This window comes from Oncorhynchus tshawytscha, linkage group LG19 (assembly GCF_018296145.1).
Source record: "Oncorhynchus tshawytscha isolate Ot180627B linkage group LG19, Otsh_v2.0, whole genome shotgun sequence".
Lineage (NCBI taxonomy): Eukaryota > Metazoa > Chordata > Actinopteri > Salmoniformes > Salmonidae > Oncorhynchus > Oncorhynchus tshawytscha.
The window spans coordinates 8650138-8671869 of record NC_056447.1 but is presented as its reverse complement, the minus strand read 5'-3'; the positions used below and the strand labels follow the sequence as shown (position 1 = coordinate 8671869).

General features: G+C 40.9%; 1 protein-coding gene across 1 annotated transcript in view; it reads left to right on the top strand.

Annotated features, from left to right (window-relative positions):
• The window catches only part of cspg4 (chondroitin sulfate proteoglycan 4), a 94906-nt gene that overhangs the window by 61114 nt on the left and 12060 nt on the right, over positions 1-21732 (top strand). The window contains exons 4-8 of the mRNA XM_024379030.2: positions 8288-8758; positions 12198-12374; positions 15152-15350; positions 17618-17749; positions 19277-19437. Of these exons, the coding sequence (XP_024234798.1) occupies positions 8288-8758; positions 12198-12374; positions 15152-15350; positions 17618-17749; positions 19277-19437 (1140 nt within the window). The remainder of the gene's footprint in view (positions 1-8287; positions 8759-12197; positions 12375-15151; positions 15351-17617; positions 17750-19276; positions 19438-21732) is intronic.

Sequence of the window (21732 nt, the reverse complement as noted above, 5' to 3'; positions counted from 1 at the left end):
TAGGAACCATGTCTTTGGCTATGTGATATCTATGTCTGCGCAGGGTGTTTTTTTGGGTGTTACACTTGAAAACTAATCAATGCCTGTTGAAAGTAGGTGGATGGTTGTGGCTTAGTTGCTTTGCTGCTTTTGGGCACTTTTTTTTGTACAATACAATTGTTGTAAATTAGGAATACTGTGCCTTCGCTTCGGAAATATTCAGACCCCTTGACTTTTTCCACATTTTGTTACGTTACAGCCTTATTCTAAAATTGATTTTAACCATTTTTTCCTAATCTATTAAGCATTCAAAACTGAAATATCACATTTACATAAGTATTCAGACACTTTACTCAGTACTTTGTTGAAGCACTTTTGGCAGCGATTACAACATCGAGTCTTCTTGGGTATCACGCAACAAGCTTGTCACACTTGTATTTGTGGAGTTTCTCCCATTCCTCACAGCAGATACTCTCAAGATCTGTCAGGTTGGATGGGGAGCGTTGCTGCACAGCTATTTTCAGGTCTCTCCAGAGATGTTCAATCGGGTTCAAGTCTGGGCTCTGGCTGGGCCACTCAAGGACATTCAGAGACTTGTCCCAAAGCCACTCCTGCATTGTCTTGGCTGTGGGCTTCGGGTCGTTGTCCTGTTGAAATTTGAACCTTCGCCCCAGTCTGAGGTCCTGTGTGCTCTGGAGCAGGTGGTCATCGAGGATCTCTCTGTACTTTGCTCCGTTCATGTTTGCCTCGATTCTGACTAGTCTCCCTGCCACTGAAAACATCCTCCCAGCATGATGCTGCCACCACCATGCTTCACCGTAGGGATGGTGCCAGGATGGTGCCAGACGTGACGCTTGGCATTCAGGCCATCTTGGTTTCATCAGACCAGAGAATCTTGTTTCTCATGGTCTGAGAGTCCTTTAGGTGCCTTTTGGTAAACTCCAAGTGGGCTGTCATGTGCTTTCTACTGAGGAGCGGCTTCCGTCTGGCCATTCTACCGTAAAGGCCTGATTGGTGGAGGGCTGCAGAGATTGTTGTCCTTCTGTAAGGTTCTCCCATCGCCACAGAGAAGCTCTAGAGCTCGTTCTGCTGACCACCAGGTTCTTGGTCACCTCCTTGACCAAGACCCTTCACCCCTGATTGCTCAGTTTGGCCGGGTGGCAAGCTCTAAGAAGAGTCTTGGTGGTTTTAAACTTAATTTAAGAATTATGGAGGCCACTGTGTTCTTGGGGACCTTCAAGGCTCCTGAGTCTAAGGTACTTTATCTCAGTGCAAGAGGTGTCACTACAGTCCCTAGTTCGTATCCAGGATGTATCACATCCAACCATGATTGGGAGTCCCATAGAGCGGCGCACAATTGGCCCAGCATCGTCCAGATTTGGGCCAGGGTAGGCCATCATTGTAAATTTGTTCTTAACTGACTTGCCTAGTTAAATAAAGGTTACATTTTTTGTTTTAATGTTAAAAAAATTAATCTGCAGAAATGTGTTGGTACCCTTCCCCGGAGCTGTGCCTCGACACAATCCTGTCTCAGAGCTCTACGGAAAATTACTTTGACCTCATCGCTTGGTTTTTGCTCTGACATGCAATGTCAACTGTGGGACCTTATATAGACAGGTATGTGCCTTTCCAAATCATGTACAATCAATTGAATTTACCACAGGTGGACTCCAGTAAAGTTTCAGAAATATCTCAACGATGATCAATGTAATCGTGATGCACCTGAGCTCAAGGTCTGAATACTTATGTAAATAAAGTATTTATGTTTTATGTTTCTGTTTATTCTTCACTGACCAGTTAAACCTTTATTTAACCAGTCAGTGAAGAATAAATTCTTATTTACTATGACGGCCTACCAAAAGGCAAAAGGACTCTTTCGGAGAAGGGGGCTGGGATAAAAATATATATTTTTAAATACAATATAAATATACAGTTGAAGTTGGGAGTTTACATTCACTTAGGCTGGAGTCATTAAAAATTATTTTTCAACCACTCCACAAATTTCTTGTTAACAAACTGTAGTTTGTGCATGACACAAATCACTTTTCCAACAATTGTTAACAGACAGATTCACTTCACTTATTATTCACTATATCACAATTCCAGTGGGTCAGAAGTTTACATACATTAAGTTGACTGTGCCTTTAAACAGCTTGGAAAATTCCAGATAATAATGTCATGGCTTTAGAAGCTTCTGCTAGGCTAATTGACATAATTTGAGTCATTTGGAGGTGTACCTGTGGATGTATTTCAATGCCTACCTTCAAACTCAGTGCCTCTTTGCTTAACATCATGGGAAAATCAAACGAAATCAGCCAAGACCTTAAAAATAAAATTGTAGACCTCCACAAGTCTGGTTCATCCTTGGGAGCAATTTCCAAATGCCTGAAGGTACCACGTTCATCTGTACAAAAAATAGTACGCAAGTATAAACACCATGGGATCACGCAGCCATCATACCTATCAGGAAGGAGACGCGCTCTGTCTCCTAGAGATGAACGTATTTGGTGCGAAAAGTGCAAATCATTCCCAGAACAACAGCAAAGGACCTTGTGAAGATGCTGGAGGAAACAGATACAAAAGTATCTATATCCACAGTAAAACGAGTCCTATATCGACATAACCTCATAGCCCGCTCAGCAAGGAAGACGCCACTGCTCCAAAACTGCCATAAAAATGCCAGACTACGGTTTTTCAACTGCACTTGGGGACAAAGATCGTACTTTTTGGAGAATTGTCCTCTGGTCTGATGAAACAATTATAGAACTGTTTGGACATCATTAGGTTTGGAGGAAAAAGGGGGAGGCTTGCATGCCGAAGGACACCATCTCAACCGTGAAGCATGGGGGTGGCAGCATCATGTTGTGGGGGGGCTTTGCTGCAGGAGCGACTGGTGCACTTCAAAAAATAGATGGCATGATGAGGCAGAAGAATTATGTGGATGTATTGAAGCAACATCTCAAGACATCAGTCAGGAAGCTAAAGCTTGGTCACAAATGAGTCTTCCAAATGGTCAATGATCCCAAGCATACTTCCAAAGTTGTGGCAAAATGGCTTTAAGGACAACAAAGTCAAGGTATTGGAGTGGCCATCACAAAGCCCTGACCTCAATCCTATAGAAAATGTGTGGGCAGAACTGAAAAAGCGTGTGCGGGCAAGGAGGCCTATAAACCTGACTCAGGTACACCAGCTCTGTCAGGAGGAATGGGCCAAAATTCTCCCAACTTATTGTGGGAAGCTATCTGAAATGTTTGACTCAAGTTAAACAATTTAAAGGAATAGCTACCAAATACTAATTGAGTTTATGTAAACTTCTGACCCACAGGGGATGTGATGAAAGAAATAAAAGCTGAAATAAATCACTCTACTATTATTCTGACATTTCATATTCTTAACATAAAGTGGTGATCCTAACTGACCTTAGACAGGGAATTTTTACTTGGATTAAATGTCAGGAATTGTGAAAACATTTATTTGGCTAAGGTGTATGTAAACATCCAACTTCAACTGTAGGACAAAACACACATCACGACAAGAGAGACCTAAGACATCAACATAGCTAGGCAGCAACACATGACAACACAGCATGGTAGCAACACAACATGACAACAGCATGGTAGCGACACACTATAGAAGCAGCACAAAACATGGTACAAACATTATTGGGCACAGACAACAGCACAAAGGGCAAGAAGGTAGAGACAAAAATACATCACGCAAAGCAGCCACAATTGTCAGTAAGAGTGTCCATAATTGAATGAAGAGATTGAGAAAACTGTCCAGTCTGAGTGTTTGTTGCAGCTCGTTCCGGTCGCTAGCTACAGCGAACTGAAAAGACGACCCAGGGATGTGTTTGCTTTAGGGACCTTTAACAGAATGTGACTGGCAGAACGGGTGTTGTATGTGGAGGATGAGGGCTGCAGTAGATATCTCAGATAGGGGGAGTGAGGCCTAAGAGGGTTTTATAAATAAGCATCAACCAGTGGGTCTTGCGACGGGTTTACAGAGATGACCAGTTCACAGAGGAGTATAGAGTACAGTGATGTGACCTATAAGGAGCATTGGTGGCATATCTGATGGCCAAATGGTAAAGAACATCTTTCTGCTCGAGAGCACCCTTACCTGCCGATCTATAAATTATGTCTATGTAATCTAGCATGGGTAGGAAGGTCATCTGAATCAGGGTTAGTTTGGCAGCTGCGGAGAAAGAGGAGCGATTTTGTTAGAGGAAACCAAGTCTAGATTTAACTTTAGCCTGCAGCTTTGACATGTGCTGAGAGAAGGACAGTGTACAGTCTAGCCATACTCCCAAGTACTTGTATGAGGTGACTACCTCAAGCTCTAAACCCACAGAGGTAGTAATCACACCTGTGGGGAGAGGGGCATTCTTCTTACCAAACCACATGACCTTTGTTTTGGAGGTGTTCAGAACAAGGTTACGGGTAGAGAAAGCTTGTTGGACACTAAGAAAGCTTTGTTGTGGAGCATTTAAGACAACATTCGGGGAAGGGCCAGCTGAGTAGAAGACTGTAGCATCTGCATATAAATGGATGAAAGAGCTTCCTACTGCCTGAGCAATGTTGTTGATGTAAATTGAGAAGAGTGTGTGGCCTAGGTTTGAGCCTTGGGGTACTCCCTTGGTGACAGGCAGTGGCTGAGACAGCAGCTTTTCTGACTTTTTACACTGCACTCTTTGAGAGAGGTAGTTAGCAAACCAGGCCAAAGACCCCTCAAAGACACCAAGAATGGCCCACAAGAATGAAATGGTCTACCCTATCAAAATCTTTGGCCAAGTCAATAAAAATAGCAGCACAGCATTGCTTAGAGTCAAGGGCAATGGTGACATCATTGAGGACCTTTAAGGTTGCAGTGACACATCCATAACCTGAGTGGAAACCAGATTGCATACCAAAGAGAATACTATAGACGTCAAGAAAGCCAGTCAGTTAATTATTGACACGTTTTTCCAACACTTTTGATAATCAGGGCAAAATAGAAATAGGCCTGTAACAGTTAGGATCAGCTTGATCTCTCCCTTTAAATAAAGGACGAACCATGGCTGCCTTCCAAGATATGGGAACTTCCCCAGAAAGGAGAGACAGATTAAAAAGGTCGAAGATAGGCTTGGCAATGATAGGTGCATCAACCTTAAAGAAGAAAGGGTCTAAACCATCTGACCCAGATGGTTTTTGGGGTCAAGTTTCAGGAGCTCCTTTAGCACCTCGGACACAGTGACTGTCTGCAGGGAGAAACTTTGTAGCGGGCAGGGGAAAAAGAGGGAGAAGCATCAGGGATAGTCGGATTTGAAGGGGTGGGAGATGAGGAAATGTTGGATGGGCAAGGAGGCATGGCTGAGTCAAATAGGAATCCTGACTTAATGAAGTGGTGATTAAAGAGCTCAGCCATGGGCTTCTTGTCAGTAACAACCACATCATCAACTTTAAGGGACATGGGTAGCTGTGAGGAGTGTTTAGTCTCTAAGTCTTTAAAGTAACTAACTTTGTCCTTCCGGATAGCTTGAGTGCACTTATTTCTCATTTGCCTGAACGAGAGCCAGTCAGCCTGAGTATGCCTGTGCCGAGCCTTTCGCAAAATGCAATTCTTGAGGTGGAGTAACGACAATATCACGGTCGATCCAGGGGCTGAACCTGTTTTTAATTAAAATTGTCTTAATGGGGGCGTGTTTGTTAACAATACCACTGAAAATGTCAAAAAAGAAGGTCTAAGTGTCTTCGACAGAAGGGATCAAGTTGATTCTATACCATTTTACAGAGGCCAGTTCATGAAGGAAGGCTTGCTCATTGACGTATTTTAGCAGGCGTCTATGATGAATCAGGACAGGTCCTTTCACTGAACAGCCACTATGAACACAGGCTGTAAAACAGTGATCACTAAGGTCATTACAGAAAACACCTGACTGATACCTATCAGGATTATTTGTGTGGATAACATCAAGAACAGTAGCCGTTTCTGGGTATTTGGAGTCATACGTTGTGGGATTGGTAATAACCTGAGAAAGATTTGAATTGGGGCTAGCAACAGTAGATGGACCAGGGTGTACATGCACATTTCCAGATATCATCAACAGTAATACAATCAAGGCACCGCATAGGACAGGGAGAGAGCTCTGCAGTGCTGATTTATGACATCTGAATGTGTATCAGATGGCAACAAGATCATATTGTACAGCAATTTCAGGAGGCAATATGAATACAAAGCTGGCGAGAGGTGATTAGAATAGGATGGGAGGCCAAAAGTCTGTGTAACCAATAGAGATTCAGAGTCCCGAGTGTGGGAACAAACAAAGTCTGTTCCACGGTTGGGGAAAGAAAATTCGTAGTCAACAAAGCATGCAGGAGTCATGAGGCAAATAGCAAAATAGTCAAATGCAGAAGAAAAATATATAACGACTTGGGGATTAACCATTGTAAGTTCAGAGTCACTCGCCCCAACAGTGCCTTTGTGCTGGAGGCGAGCAAAAGCTCGGGAGAGAGGTTTAGGGGTGTGTGGTGGGGGTACCTGTACCAGACAGGGGAAGACAACCAGGGCAGACGGTGAACAGATCGCCAGGTGGAATCTAAGTTAGCAGTGCAGCAGGCAACGGAAGTAGGTCTCACACCCACTTGGGAGAAGCTGTTACTTCTGGAGGCAGATTTATAATATATTTGCAAAAATGTCTAAAAACCTGTTTTCGCTTTGTCATATGGGGTATTGTGTGTAGATTGCTGAGGAATTGTTTTTATTTAATACATTTTAGAATAAGGCTGTAACGTAACAAAATGTGGAAAAAGTCAAGGGGTCTGATTACTTTCCGAATGCGCTTTTAATCTTGTTTATGTACTTAATTATAGTCTATTTAGTGTGGAAAACACTCACTAAGTACACCCTAAGGATATATCTGGAATCGTGTTGTTTCGAAGATGAACACGAGTGCACTTCATCTTGAGAGCCTATTGATGAAGTTACATTTTTTTCAATGCATATTGCATTCCTGTTTTCACCTCGAATTGTGAAGTAATAAGAAACCTATTGAAAATTGTGCTTGATATTTAATGTTTAATTTCTCAGAGGACCTTGTTCTGTTCTTTTCTCAGTATTGACTTAAGAAGGACCAAGATGTACAGACATTGAAACAAGTATTGAGAAATGTCAAACAAAGCTCAGGCTGTCCTTTAAATGTGGCCCTATACACCATGGGTTTTGTGGAGCTTACTTGAAGTGCATTCTCACATTTAGTTGGAGAACCAATGCTTCCCACGGTTGTGTCAAGTTGGCTGGATGTCCTTTGGGTGGTGGACCAACCTTGATACACAGCAAACTGTTGACAAGAAAAATAATCAGCAGGGTTGCAGTTCTTGACACACTAAAACCGGCGCGCCTGGCACCAAATTAGCGTAAAATAATATCGTTTTTTAGATATCAATACCAAGCTTTTCCAAGTGACCAAAAATAGGGCGTTTTTTAAGACCGTATAGCTATGAGTCATAGCAAGTGCCCCATGCCTCATTCACATAGGAATAATGTGTATTTGTGACTAATGTTGTGATTATAGATGGTAGAACAGTCAAATATTCCAGAAATGATTTATCCCTGAGGCAGAGCATCTCCCAAACTCAGTCCTCGGGACCCATAGCACTACCCTAGCACTGCATGGCTGATTCAAATAATCGACTATAATCAATAATCAACTAGCTTTGAGATGCAGCTTTTGCCTATTTTGAAAGGTGCTTGTTTTCAGAAGCGCTTCAATCAGGCCACAAAAGTGCCAGACCCCGAATCTCCCTTAATTGACCAAGTTATGAGGGCTTTAGATGAAAAACTGTTGTGCATCGAATGTAATTCATATGCAATGAATCAAAGTCAGTGGAGACTGTCTGTTAATTCCATTGCCTAAATTCATAGGTTGTAAAAACCTTTAGTATGCTGTGAATATAGGCCTACTTCTTTCATACAACATAAGGGAAGACATAGTAAATGCTACGGTACATTGATGTGTTCATCTTAGTAGCAGAAGGTTTTTACAGTGGTGCTGGAACAAATTGACTGAATGTATATGGAATGTACTGACTGAACTAACTGGTCCAACTTTACATAAGTGTCCCTAAAGTATGTATTTACATGGTAAATTGTAAGTTGTAAGTACTATGTAACAATGTGTAGGCTACTTACAACATAGTCACACACTGCACCTGTCCATGTAATTACATAGCTATTACATAGGTGTTCTACAACCATGTAAGTACAACCATTTAGTTAGTCAATACTTGAAAGTAAATCTGAACCTGGTCTCCCAACATTCTCCCCCCAGGTAGAACAAGCAGACATCCTGCCCTCTGAGATGGTGTTCACCATCAAGGAGCCTCCTCGTCTGGGCCACGTGGTCATGCTGACCAACCACTCGGACAGTACGGCTGCGCCCAGCCTCGACTACATCCACTCCTTCACCCAGGAGGATGTCAACAGTGGGCGCATCCTCTATGTCTCTGCCTCCATCCAGGGCAGTGACGCCTTCGCGGCTGACGTCAGCAACGGGTTCACCACTGTGGATGACCTCCGGATGATGGTGGACATTGTGCCTCGCCTCATCCCCATCCAGGCCCTCAACTTCAGTGTGAGGGAGGGCGGTGGGATGGCCCTTACCACTGAGCTCCTGAATATTTCTCACCCATTCTACAGTGCGGTCAACGTGGACTTCGTCGTAGAGGAGCCACCGCAGCATGGGGATATCCGCTACTTGGATGGTGACGAACAAGAGCTCACCTTCTTTACCTGGGAGGAGGTGAGTGCTTTTCATAGGTTTCGTTTTGGAGGGGGTAGGGGGGTGGTTGGTTTGTTGATGGATTGATTGATTGATTGAGTTCATTAGCTAATTTAAACGTACACAGATATCCATATCAACTGTTAAGAGGTGAACTCTGGTATGTGTCACCCCCTGTGATAAAGACAATATATTTATTCAAATTCAAATGATCAAGGATTTAAAAAACATAACATTTCTATTTAGATGCCAGGAATTGAGCTACTCTCTCTCTCCCCACATTTGAAGTGTTATTTGTTTGTTAATCTTTCTGAAAAGAAGGAACCATGAGAAAATACAACACAAAAAGGGATTCATTAGTTTAATTGAAAATGGAGTTTGACTTATACGTTTTGACTTGTTTGGAAACAAACCGAGTCCCACCAGACCACAAGCCATATAATTTATATGCACCATAGCATTTTCTGTCTTAATTACAAGATGCTCACAGAATAATATCCACCTTCCCTGACTTTGATCTTGCTGGTTGTTCGCGAAGACAACCAAGGCCACACTAAGTTCACTTTGCTGTTGTTTGCTCAGTAACTCTTTTCACAGTAGCTGCTCACTATTCTGTGCGTTGCTTCTCTGCTGTTTTATGATTCTGTCCATAGTTTTAGATAGAGAGAAACTACAGTATGCGAGACTGTGAGTTGTCTAGTCTCCAACCATGTGGTCCTGAGGCCTAGCACTTGGAAAGAATGAAAAGGAGACATGAGTGGTCACTTGTGGTGGAAAAGCCTCATACATTCTGTATGTACCAGGGATCCTAGTGGAGCTTGTGAGTCACTCCACTTAAGGCTAGCCTGCTACGTGTATAGCTCAGCTCTTCTCCTCACTCATACACTACTCTTCTGAAAGGGTTGTGGAAAAACTGACGGTGATGTTCGGCAGCCCGAAGCCAAAATAAACTTGCCCATATATTCCTAGAATAAGGCATGTGCACACAGCCCTCCCTCGCTTTGCTCCCAGACAGACTTTCTGAAAGACCCCACTATGTGTTTCAATTCAACTGGGACAAGCGCATAGCCATGATTCAGGTTAATCTGATTTGGATTTTTAGAGAAGAAAATGTGGGGGGGAAACTTTGACATAATCGTCTGCCATCCTGGACACGTTCTCTCTCTGGATCGGTGTATTTTTGTGTGTACTCTCTCTGTACATAGTCTGAGTTTTTTTCCTCTTATGCAAGGACGACCAAAAAAAGTTTAGAGGACAAAACACAACACTTCTCCAAATGAGTACCACATTTAGAAGTAAATCTGCAGACTGACTCGGTTGAGGCAGGATTAGAACCAGAGCATAATTATTTGTAAATTAAAGATGGTTATGCTTGGACTGATTATTGGACATGATTTGGAATTTCTTGACTCACTCATGTGGGAGCAGTGGTTCTTTTCATGCTCAGGGCCCACTACTCAGTGAAACTCATATTGGCTTAATTGCTGCGTAAAGACATTTCCGTGATAAACTCTTCGTCACGCAGGGGAAGTCTGTGAGGTTATGTCAGAGTATTGTAGCTTACTGCATGTAGGAGATGCAGTGGAGAAAATGAGAGTGAGGGAGCTTTACTCCTGTAGCTGAAGTGGTTGGCACTTCTCATTATAGACTGGTAGTCTATAGTCATAAGTATGAATTAAAGAGGCCACAAGAATGGCAAAAGGTACTTGCATGTACTGCACATATAACATAGGAACAGAACATACAGTAAGTAGTATTGTAACATAGTACATTACATGATGAAGGGTGTGTCAGAAAGGTCAGAGATCATTTAAAGACTTTTCTAGAAGAACCACTATATTGACTTTTGTTGTGATGTTTAGAGCTTTGTAAACAAACTGGCTTGGAAGTGGAACATTCTAGACTACCAAAGGTACGATAAACAAATCAAATCAAATTATATTTGTCACATACACATGGTTAGCAGATGTTAATGCGAGTGTAGCGAAATGCTTGTGCTTCTAATTCCGACAATGCAGTAATAACTAACGAGTAATCTAACCTAACAATTTCACAACAACTACCTTATACTCACACAAGTATAAAGGGATGAAGAATATGCACATAAAAATATATGAATGAGTGATGATACAGAACGGCATAGGCAAGATGCAGTAGATGGTATCGAGTACAGTATATACATATGAGATGAGTAATGTAGGGTATGTAAACATTATATTAAGTGGCATTGTTTAAAGTGGCTAGTGATACTTTTTTTACATCAATTTTTCCATTATTAAATTGGCTGGAGTTGAGTCAGTATGTTGGCAGCAGCCACTCAATGTTAATGGTGGCTGTTTAACAGTCTGATGGCCTTGAGATAGAAGCTGTTTTTCAGTCTCTCGTTCCCTGCTTTGATGCACCTGTACTAGCTAACAGTACACTTGAGCTTGAAATGAAACCCCTTTATGTCTAAATGAGAATTGTGTAATATCTGAAAATGTAGCTTGCTAGACTATCTTACCCTTATACATCATCATGTATGATGGATGAGTATCCCTGTCACGGATGCCATATCACGGTTGCCCTTAGTTTGATGATGTAATCCAGAGACAGGTGTTTTCTCCATCTCTTTAGCTATCATAGTCTCGCGCCACTGATTTGAAAACGCAATCCTCCAGAAAGTGGAGAGCAACCCTTACACAGCTCCACTACACAATACATTTTTTTTTAAAGCCGCGTTCGACAGGATTACCAACACAGACTCACCAGCTCAAATAGACAGAAGCCTCTATATGGCAGACCAATCCGAACTCCTCTCTCGGCATGTCCAGCCCACTCATTATCTCAGCCAATCATGGCAAGTGGGAAGGTTGCTGACTTTTTCTGTGGCTTAACCAACTAGGCTCGTAATTTAACAATTGTATTTACAGATGGCATACAAGTTTGTTATTAAGGCGCATGAAAGTTCACATGTTCCAGAAGGCATTTTGATTAAAAACAAAGTTGTGACTTGCGACATAATGTACGCCTAGTTTCCTGAAACAGGTCACCTATGTTATTGATCAGTAGAGGGCGAGAAAGACACAGTGATCCATTGTCTGTCCTCTGGACTCCAAAATACTGGGATATGAAGACCTTGATAGAATATTCTTGATCCATCCATCTCCAAAACATGTGCATGATATATTTTACACACATTAATTAATAATTGCTTTTTGTTTGAGTGTAACAAAGTTCCAACATGATAAGATAGTGATCAACATCTTGAATCATCACCTTTGGGCAAAATGTTTTGCCCAAAGGTTGCCAGATTTTGACTAAACATTCCTAGACACAGGAGCTATTATAGCTTTGCTTGAGACTGGCATTAAACAACACCACTGTGTCCATTCTGCCAATTCTGTTTGCCTACCACTATTGTGTGACAGGAGAACTGACTAGTCTGTGTGACCCCCACGGCCCCTTTTGTTCTCTACAGGTGAAACTTGGACACATCTACTACTTACATGACAGCACGGAAAGTGGCGAGGACAATTTCACACTCTCTGCCTCAGCCTATGAGATAGAGCGCCGCAGCCTTCCCGTTACCTTCACTGTCACCGTCTTCCCGGTCAACGATGAGGCACCTAAACTGACATGCAACACAGGACTGGAGGTACTGAGCTGTCGGTTTACCACAACAGTCGACTGCTGATAACTATATATTTGATGAGTGCAAACTCCTTTTAATTGCAGTGTACTGTATTTCACCAGAACCAATACAAACACATTTGAATTGAATTGGTTTGTAAACATCTTACTAATTAATGTACTTGATAATGAATACCTTAATTAAGTAATACACATCTGGCAACACTTTATATTGGTAACCCTTTTACGCCTAAGGTTCATTACCAATTTCAGTCATGGATATATTGTATTACCCGTCAATTCTTGAAAGCAAACAGTAAGGCCGTGTCTTAAATCTGACTTGCCTACTACTTACTTAAACTGCAAACTCTGTACTAATCGTGCTACATACTATTTAGAACATACTGTTTAGTGAAATTAATGCAGTATGCAACAAATATCAACATACTAGGCAAATCCTACGGAGAATGAGTCATCTAATGTGCATTTCCGTTGATTCCCACCATTCGTTTATTTTGGCACAGCGCGTCCCCTCAACTGATTATCAGCTGTTGTCAGACACACGTGGGTCTCGAAAGACAATTATTTCCTCAATATTGTGTAGTGAAGTTTACTAAATGAGTATGACATTCTGGCATTTAAAGCATACTACATTTTCAAAATTTCAATAAAAAGTAATTTTTTCACATATCCAAAGTGCCTACTATTTAGAATGGAAATATGGTTATTCGAACACGGCCTAAGTGTTTCAAAAATTCAGAATGCAGATTTTTACTGTAGACAAAATGGCTGGAAAAAGCTATAATCCTCTCACATACAACTGGAAACCGAGTGTGTCATTCAGCTTTGTTCACTCTGGCCTGTGGTTCGGCGTATCCACGGTAACCCGTATTTTGGGAAAACTGAGATGACAAGACCTCAGGCTTTTGGTGGTGCCAAGGAACCAGCCAGTCTCTCGCACGGCCACAAAATGTAATATAATGATATGTCTCTCTGTCCGCATGCAGGCCTAGGGTTCATTCATACCAGCTCTAGCTCCTCCTGTGAATTCTCTCCTTAGCTTCCCTAGAACTGCTTCTGATTTTAAGGCAGGAAATGTGAGCATAGTGACCTACAGCAAATGATCAGGCATGACGAACAAGATGGTCCGGTCATGACTGATTGCCATAGATCCTGTTGGCCAGGCCCTTGCTACAGCTGTCTTCTATTAGGATATTTTCTCTCACTCCGTCTATCTTTCTCTCTCCTATCCCTCTCTTTTGCTCTAATCTCTCTCTCTCTCTCTCTCTCTCATTTAATCTCGCTCTCTCATTTAATCTCGCTTTCTCTCTCCCTCTCTCTCATTTAATCTCACTTTCTCTCTCCCTCTCTCTCATTTAATCTCACTTTCTCCTCTCCCTCTCTCTCATTTAATCTCACTTTCTCTCTCCCTCTCTCTCATTTAATCTCACTTTCTCTCTCCCTCTCTCTCATTTAATCTCACTTTCTCTCTCCCTCTCTCTCATTTAATCTCACTTTCTCTCTCCCTCTCTCTCATTTAATCTCACTTTCTCTCTCCCTCTCTCTCATTTAATCTCACTTTCTCTCTCCCTCTCTCTCATTTAATCTCACTTTCTCTCTCCCTCTCTCTCATTTAATCTCACTTTCTCTCTCCCTCTCTCTCATTTAATCTCACTTTCTCTCTCCCTCTCTCTCATTTAATCTCACTTTCTCTCTCCCTCTCTCTCATTTAATCTCACTTTCTCTCTCCCTCTCTCTCATTTAATCTCACTTTCTCTCTCCCTCTCTCTCATTTAATCTCACTTTCTCTCTCCCTCTCTCTCATTTAATCTCACTTTCTCTCTCCCTCTCTCTCATTTAATCTCACTTTCTCTCTCCCTCTCTCTCATTTAATCTCACTTTCTCTCTCCCTCTCTCTTTACTGGGATTTGGAGACGGATACAATTAAAACATTGACACATTGAATCATATTGTTGGCTTCAAAAGAAATGAGAAATCCATTTTGTCAGATCAAGTTAAATTTGCAACCCTTCTTCCTGAGGAGAAAAATCCATTGATTGTTATATAAACAATCCATTTCCAGACCAATTTAGATATAACTTGCCAAAATGACTCAGGGAAATTTCTTGGGTGATAGTGATGTAATGTTGCCATCTAGTGGAAAGTTAATGGAATAACTAATAATTTCATGGTGTACACACCCCCCAAAATATATTAACTTTATTGTCACGTACACTGGATAGGTGCAATGAAATGTGCTGTTTTACTGGGTCAACCATAGTAGTACAGCAACCCTGGAGCAAATTAGAGTTAAGTACTCTGCTCAAGGGACACATTTTTCACCTAGTCAGCTCAGGTATTTTAACCAGCAACCTTTTAGTTACTGGCCAAATGCTATAACCGCTAGGCTACCTGCCACCCTATACAGTACTACCACCAGACAGCAGTAAGAAAGAATAGGTTTGGCAGAGCACAGGCTGCATTTGCAGCAATCGTCAATTTACATTATCCATAGAGTACATACAAGTATATGGAGGCCTACATACAATATAATTTTTGGGGTATATAAAACTCAACTGGTATGCTCATACATATCTATTAAAAGTAGTTGAAACATTCTCATAGTTGCTGGTTGAATATGTCACAATGGGTATGATAAACATTCTAAACTTAAAACTTTTGAATATAATGCACATCTTGTTTTACATATGCTTTTTTGAAAATAGACTCACCAAAAGTTCATGGAGATGTATCCCTTTCCTTAACCAAGACCAAGCTCTATTCTCTGGGCTTCTCTCTCAGGTTTTAGCTGGAGAGGAATCGGACATCACCACCAGCATGTTGAATACAGAAGATGCAGACACCCCCATCAATGAGTTGGTTTATTCCATCGAGTCAACCATCAATGGGTTGGTGGCTCTAAAGGTGGAACCTGACGAAGAAATTCAGAACTTCACACAGGCACAAATTAACAATGGGGAAGTCATCTTTATCCATGAAGGTAAGGCTGTTTGAGCTTCTACCTACAGCCTCAGCTATCTCACTGACCCCAATTGACTCACTGGCCACAAATTCACTTTCAGGCTGATGAATCAATTTTTGTCGAAATGTTGGTAAATAAATTATTTCATCGGAGCTACTAGAGTGTGCAGCTCTTTCTTTTCTTTTTAAGGATGCAATTGGTATACCTTGCGAAGACCTGAAAAACTGTGTTAGCTCCCAAGGCTTTAAAATAGCAAAATTAAGAAAGTCTTACACTCCATGTACAATCTCCCAACAATTTAATGGGTATATACCAATGTTTCGGCATCACTGTGCCTTCCTCAGGGTAATGTCATGAATACTTGAACCAGGTTATGTAGACACACAGTGCAATTAGTGTAACCAATGACAATAGTGAGGGGTGTGTCATAATGATTGAGTTCATTCAAATGAATTAGTGAAACTGTTAAGAAAGAGTATATGGCTTATTAAATATATTACACTATTGTTATCATATAGAAACAATGGAATATTATACAATATATTAGCATCAACATACATTATTGTTTAATTCAATTTCACATCATTTTGTATTTCATTTTTGTTACATGTAACCTTTTGGTTCAACCTTAATATATAATGAGCATCCTCAATAGGGGGAACATATTAGGTGTACGCTAATAAGCTGTAAATAACTTTTCAATTTATAAGACTTGTTCATAAAGGAACATTTGTTCATAAGAAGGCCCTGAGATCAAAGTCAATATTCAGACCACTAGGGGTCAATGTTTTTAGATAGGATATCCAGTAAGCCTCCCTTGTAGTAGTAGGATCTCGATGTGACCTCCTTTCCTTGGTAGAGCAACATGCTCAATGCCTGTGTATTTAAGGGAGATGGGATGGTTAGCTTCAACAAAGTGAGCTGCTACTTGATAGCCAATGTTCTTACACCTGATTGAGCTGCAGGGTTCAGCTATGTGTTATAATTATCTTTTTGTTTGTCCTACGTAGGCTTTTCCACATGAACAGGTGATGAGATAGATTAGTCCCTTGGTCTTGCATGAGATGATACCTCTAACAGGGATCTTTCAAACTGTATGTGGGTGTCTGAAGAAATATGTTTTTAAAGTGCTATTGCACTGTGCGCAGCTTGAGCCACATTTGTAGTTCCCATTTGGGATAGGTGTCAAGAGTGTCTAAGTGGGCTCAGAGGGCAGGTCAGATCTCACCAAACTATCTCCAATATTGCGACCACGCTTATAGACCACCAGTGGTGGTTCCTTGAAGAGCTGTGTGATTTTTTTTGTTGTTGTCTGATTGAAGAATTTGCCAGTGCTTTTTCAGGATTGCTTTCATTTTCTCCGAACCCTTGGTGTACTTAGTGCAAAAGACGATTGCGTTGTTTTTCTGGAAAGCCAAGAACATTGGCTATCAAGTAGCAGCTCACTTTGTTGAAGCTAACCATCCCATCTCCTCCCTTAAATACACAAGCATTGAGCATGTTGCTCTACCAAGGAAAGGAGGTCACATCGAGATCCTACTACTACAAGGGAGGCTTACTGGATATCCTATCTAAAAACATTGACCCCTAGTGGTCTGAATATTGACTTTGATCTCAGGGCCTTCTTATGAACAAATGTTCCTTTATGAACAAGTCTTATAAATTGAAAAGTTATTTACAGCTTATTAGCGTACACCTAATATGTTCCCCCTATTGAGGATGCTCATTATATATTAAGGTTGAACCAAAAGGTTACATGTAACAAAAATGAAATACAAAATTATGTGAAATTGAATTAAACAATAATGTATGTTGATGCTAATATGTTGTACAATATTCCATTGTTTCTATATGATAACAATAGTGTAATATATTTAATAAGCCATATACTCTTTTTTAACAGTTTCACTAATTCATTTGAATGAAAGCAATCATTATGGCACACCCCTCACTATTGTCATTGGTTACACTAATTGCACTGTGTGTCTACATAACCTGGTTCAAGTACTCATGACATTACCCTGAGGAAGGCACAGTGATGCCGAAAAGTTGGTAAATACCCATTCAATTGCTGGGAGATTATACATGGAGTGTGCTACTTTCTTTACTTTGATAGTTTATAGTTTATTTGCCGTTAGTCACCACCTCCAAACAAGCTATTATTCTGGGTGTGCGACTAGCTCATGTCTTTTTTTCTCTTTTTTTTTAGCTCCCTAGGCTTTGTAAGCTTTATCTTTGACTGATGGTCAACCTATGCCACCTACTATTCTGAACTGTTCCTTCAGGTCTGGAGTCTGGAGGCTTCAGTTTTACCGTGACAGATGGAGAGCACACCTCGCCTCTCTACCGCTTTGTCGTTACGGCTAGACAGCTCACCATCACCATGGAAACCGGGGAGGAGCTAAAGATCTTTCCAGGTGAGCTACCAAAAGCATGCTGGGTCATGAAGTAGTGAACCCAATTTAACCAGACATTTATGATGAACAAATAATGGCCATTTCAAATTGTCTCAGCATGGCTTTGTTTTTTGTTTTGTTGATTGGATAACAAATAGGCCTCAATATCAGAAAAATAGTTCCATGGGTATTTTGTAGCCTACAAGGAATACAATTGAGGATGTGTAATGTTTAGCTTTGTTTTCCCTTCTGATCCCCTTTTCCCCTCTTTAAATCACAACATGTTGACATTCCACACTTCGGCATGAAACACACCGAGAATCTCACTGCCGAGACTGCCTATTTTTTTCTCATGCGTTGAAATCTCTAAGCGGTATGCCGATGCTTGTATCACTATCAGAAGCACGTGATCAATGATCAACCACCTGATTGGTTTGATATTGGTTTTGGTAGAAGACAAAAAGGCTACACTGCACGCAACGCCATCTATAATAATTTGCTGTTCTTTTGACCAGCAGGTGCCACTAATATACACAGTGTTGTTTAAAGCTTCAAGTAATGAACCTATTTTTGACACAATTCGCGGGAAATGCTAAACTCTTCATGAAGGTTTATTTTCCCATCATTAGTACCAACCCGGTAGTGACGAACCTGGCAATGCTCGTCAGTGGCCAACAACTTCACTTTGAGCCAATCAGAGCGCATGAACCCCCAGATGGGGAGCAAGCAAGAATGACAACAAAATGGGGGAAAAATGGCATTTTCTTCATACATCCACAGTTAAATGTCACGAGCCAGTCACACTTCATATGCAATGTAGGCTATGGGATGGTAATGCGCACAACACTGAATACTTCCTCCAAGCTAACTAACCACTGTAGCTAGTATTGACATTATAATTAAATTACAATGGATTATTTTCCTAGAAACAGCTGCCGGTGTTAGCTGCCATTTTAGTGCAGTGTCCTTAGCTAACTAGCTAAGATGTGCTAGCTAGCGAATATGCTAACATTAGCTAGATAGGTAAACAGTTGGCTATGGGCTGGCGCTGGCATTATGGGATTATGGTGAGTGAATTAAATTGTTTATTGGTCATCTTGCTAAGTAGTTATCTAGCTGTGGCCATCTGGCTAGTATCAACAAGGGCTTTCTACAAAATAGCAACATTAGCACAGTTAGCTAGCTAACATGGGAATCTACAGCATAAACTAAGCAACACACATGGACATGTATTGCCAAACAACCCTACTGCCACCTTCTGGTTTGGTGTAATTTTAACAAGGCTGAGTGGCTGATGACTTCAAAGTCTTTGCTGTGTGAACAAAAAAGAGATTGACTGCCAACACTGTTCAGAGGTGCTAAGTAAATACTATCGGCAGGCAAACGTTTGACAATCCTACTGGTGTCTGAGCTATTGGAATGTCTGGCGTTAAAGGCTTAAAAGGTGTCAATGAGAAGAAGCTAAGAGCTACAATGACAGGGCATGTGTTTTATATCCTGCATTATGTTCACTTATAGTGAACCTGTACCATTTTTACAATTTTACAGGAACAAGACATGCCATCACCAGTGCCATTTTGAAGGCAGTGACCAATGAGGATGGAGATGAGATAAGCTTCTCATTGGTCAGGCCTCCTCGCCTGGGAAGACTGATCTTAGCCAACGACAGGAACCAGTTTGAAGAGATCACACGCTTCTCTCAATCAGATGTAAGACAGAGGATCTCCAGATGACTGAGAATTATTATAATTTCATTTCCATTGTTCCATCTTCTATTTTAAGAACATTCCAATGAATGGATAAGACATTTACTTCCCTGGCCTGTGGGAAAAGTGTCCAGTCAGTGCATCTGGTTTTCAATTTAGGATGAGTTTGGAAACCAATACTTAGCTAATGCTGTAAGAGACAAGCCAATGTCAACAGCCCTGATCATGTCAGCAGGAAGCTATGTTCCATATTTATGTATATGCTGATAGGAAAAATAAAGGAAAGCTAAGGAAAATATTACATACAGTACATGCATCCAATGTAGGATCTTAATTTGACCAGTACTGACACAGCAAAATAAACTTGCAGCAACAGGATTTAAATGTTTACTCCATAATATTGCTTGATCGGTGGTTAGGGTATTAGCTGGCCAAAATTAGGCTACATGAAAAGTGCAATACTGTTAATATGCGTGTTAGTGTGGGTTTTCAGTGAATTTACACTACCAGTCAAAAGTTTAAGAACACCTACTCATTCAAGGGATTCTTTATTTTTTGCTATTTTCTACATTGTACAATAATAGTGAAGACATCAAAACTATGAAAAAACACATTTGGAATCATGTAGTAAACAAAAAGTGTTTAACAAATAATATATTTTATATTTGAGATTCTTCAAATAGCCACCCTTTGCCATGACGGCTTTGCACACTCTTGGCATTCTCTCAACCAGATTCACGTGGAATGCTTTTCCAACAGTCTTGAAGGAGTTCCCACATATGCTTAGCACTTGTTGGCTGCTTTTACTTCACTCTGCGGTCCAAACCATCTCAATCGGTTTGAGGTCGGGGGGGTTTGTGGAGGCCATGTCATCTGATGCAGCACTCTCCTTTGTACAATAGCCCTTACACAGCCTGGAGGTGTGTTGGGTCATTGTCCTGTGGAAAAACAAATGATAGTCCCGCTAAGTTCAAATAAGATGGGATGGCGTATCGCTGCAGAATGCTGTGGTAGCCATGCGCCTTGAATTGTAAGTAAATTAGTATCACCAGCAAAGCCCCCCACGCCATAACACCTCCTCCGCCATGCTTTACGGTGAGAAATACACATGCAGAGATCATCCATTCACCCACACGCGTCTCAAAGACAAGGCAGTTGGAACCAAAAATCTCAAATTTGGACTCTTGACCAAAGGACAAGTTTCCACCGGTCTAATGTCCATCGCTCATGTTTCTTGGCCCAAGCAAGTCTCTTTTTATTATTGGTGCCCTTCAGTATTGGTTTCTTTGAAACAATTTGACCATGAAGGTGTGATTCACAGTCTCCTCTGAACAGTTTGTGTATGTTACTTGAACTCTGAAGCATTTATTTGGGCTGCAATTTCTGAGGCTGGTAAGTCTAATGGACTTATCCTCTGCAGCAGAGGTAACTATGGGTCTTCTATTCCTGTATACCCCCCTAACTTGTCAAAAAGATTGTCTCAAATGTATTGAGGAAAGAACAGGCATACCTGTTAATTGAAATGCATTCCAGGTGACTACCTCATGAAGCTGGTTGAGAGAATGCCAAGAGTGCAAAGCTGTCAAGGCAAAGGGTGACTTTTTGAAGAATCTCAAATATGAAGAGTTTTGATTTGTTTAACTTTTATTTTACTACATGATTCCAAATGTGTTATTTCATAGTTGTGATGTCTTCACTATTGTTGTACAATGTAGAAAATAGTTTTAAAAAATTAAGAAAAACCCTTGAATGAGTAGGTGTTGTAAAACCTTTGAACGGTAGTGTATGTAAATCACAAAATTCATCTGCATCAACAAAAAAAAAACTATTGGTTATTAAAACATGATTCACATTTTAATAATTTAGCAGACACTCTTATCCAAAGCGACTTTCAGGAGTAATTAGGGTTAAGTGCCTTGCTCAAGGCACATGGATAGATTTTTCACCTAGTCGGCTTGGCATTCGAACTAGTGACTTTTTGGTTACTGGCCCAACATTCTTAACCGCAAAATAATGATACAAAATAGACTCTGCATACTGCATTACACAATGCATTCAGAAAGTATTCAGACACCTTTACTTTTTCAACATTTTGTTACAGCCTTGTTCTTAAAATTGAATAAATAGCTTTTCCCCCTCATCAATCTACACACAACACCCCATAATGACAAAGCAAAAACAGTGTTTTTGAAAATGTAGCAAATTTATTTTAAAAAATGGAAATATCACATTTACCTAAGGTATTCAGTACTTCGTTGAAGCACCTTTTGGCAGCAATTGCAGCCTCCGGTCTTCTTG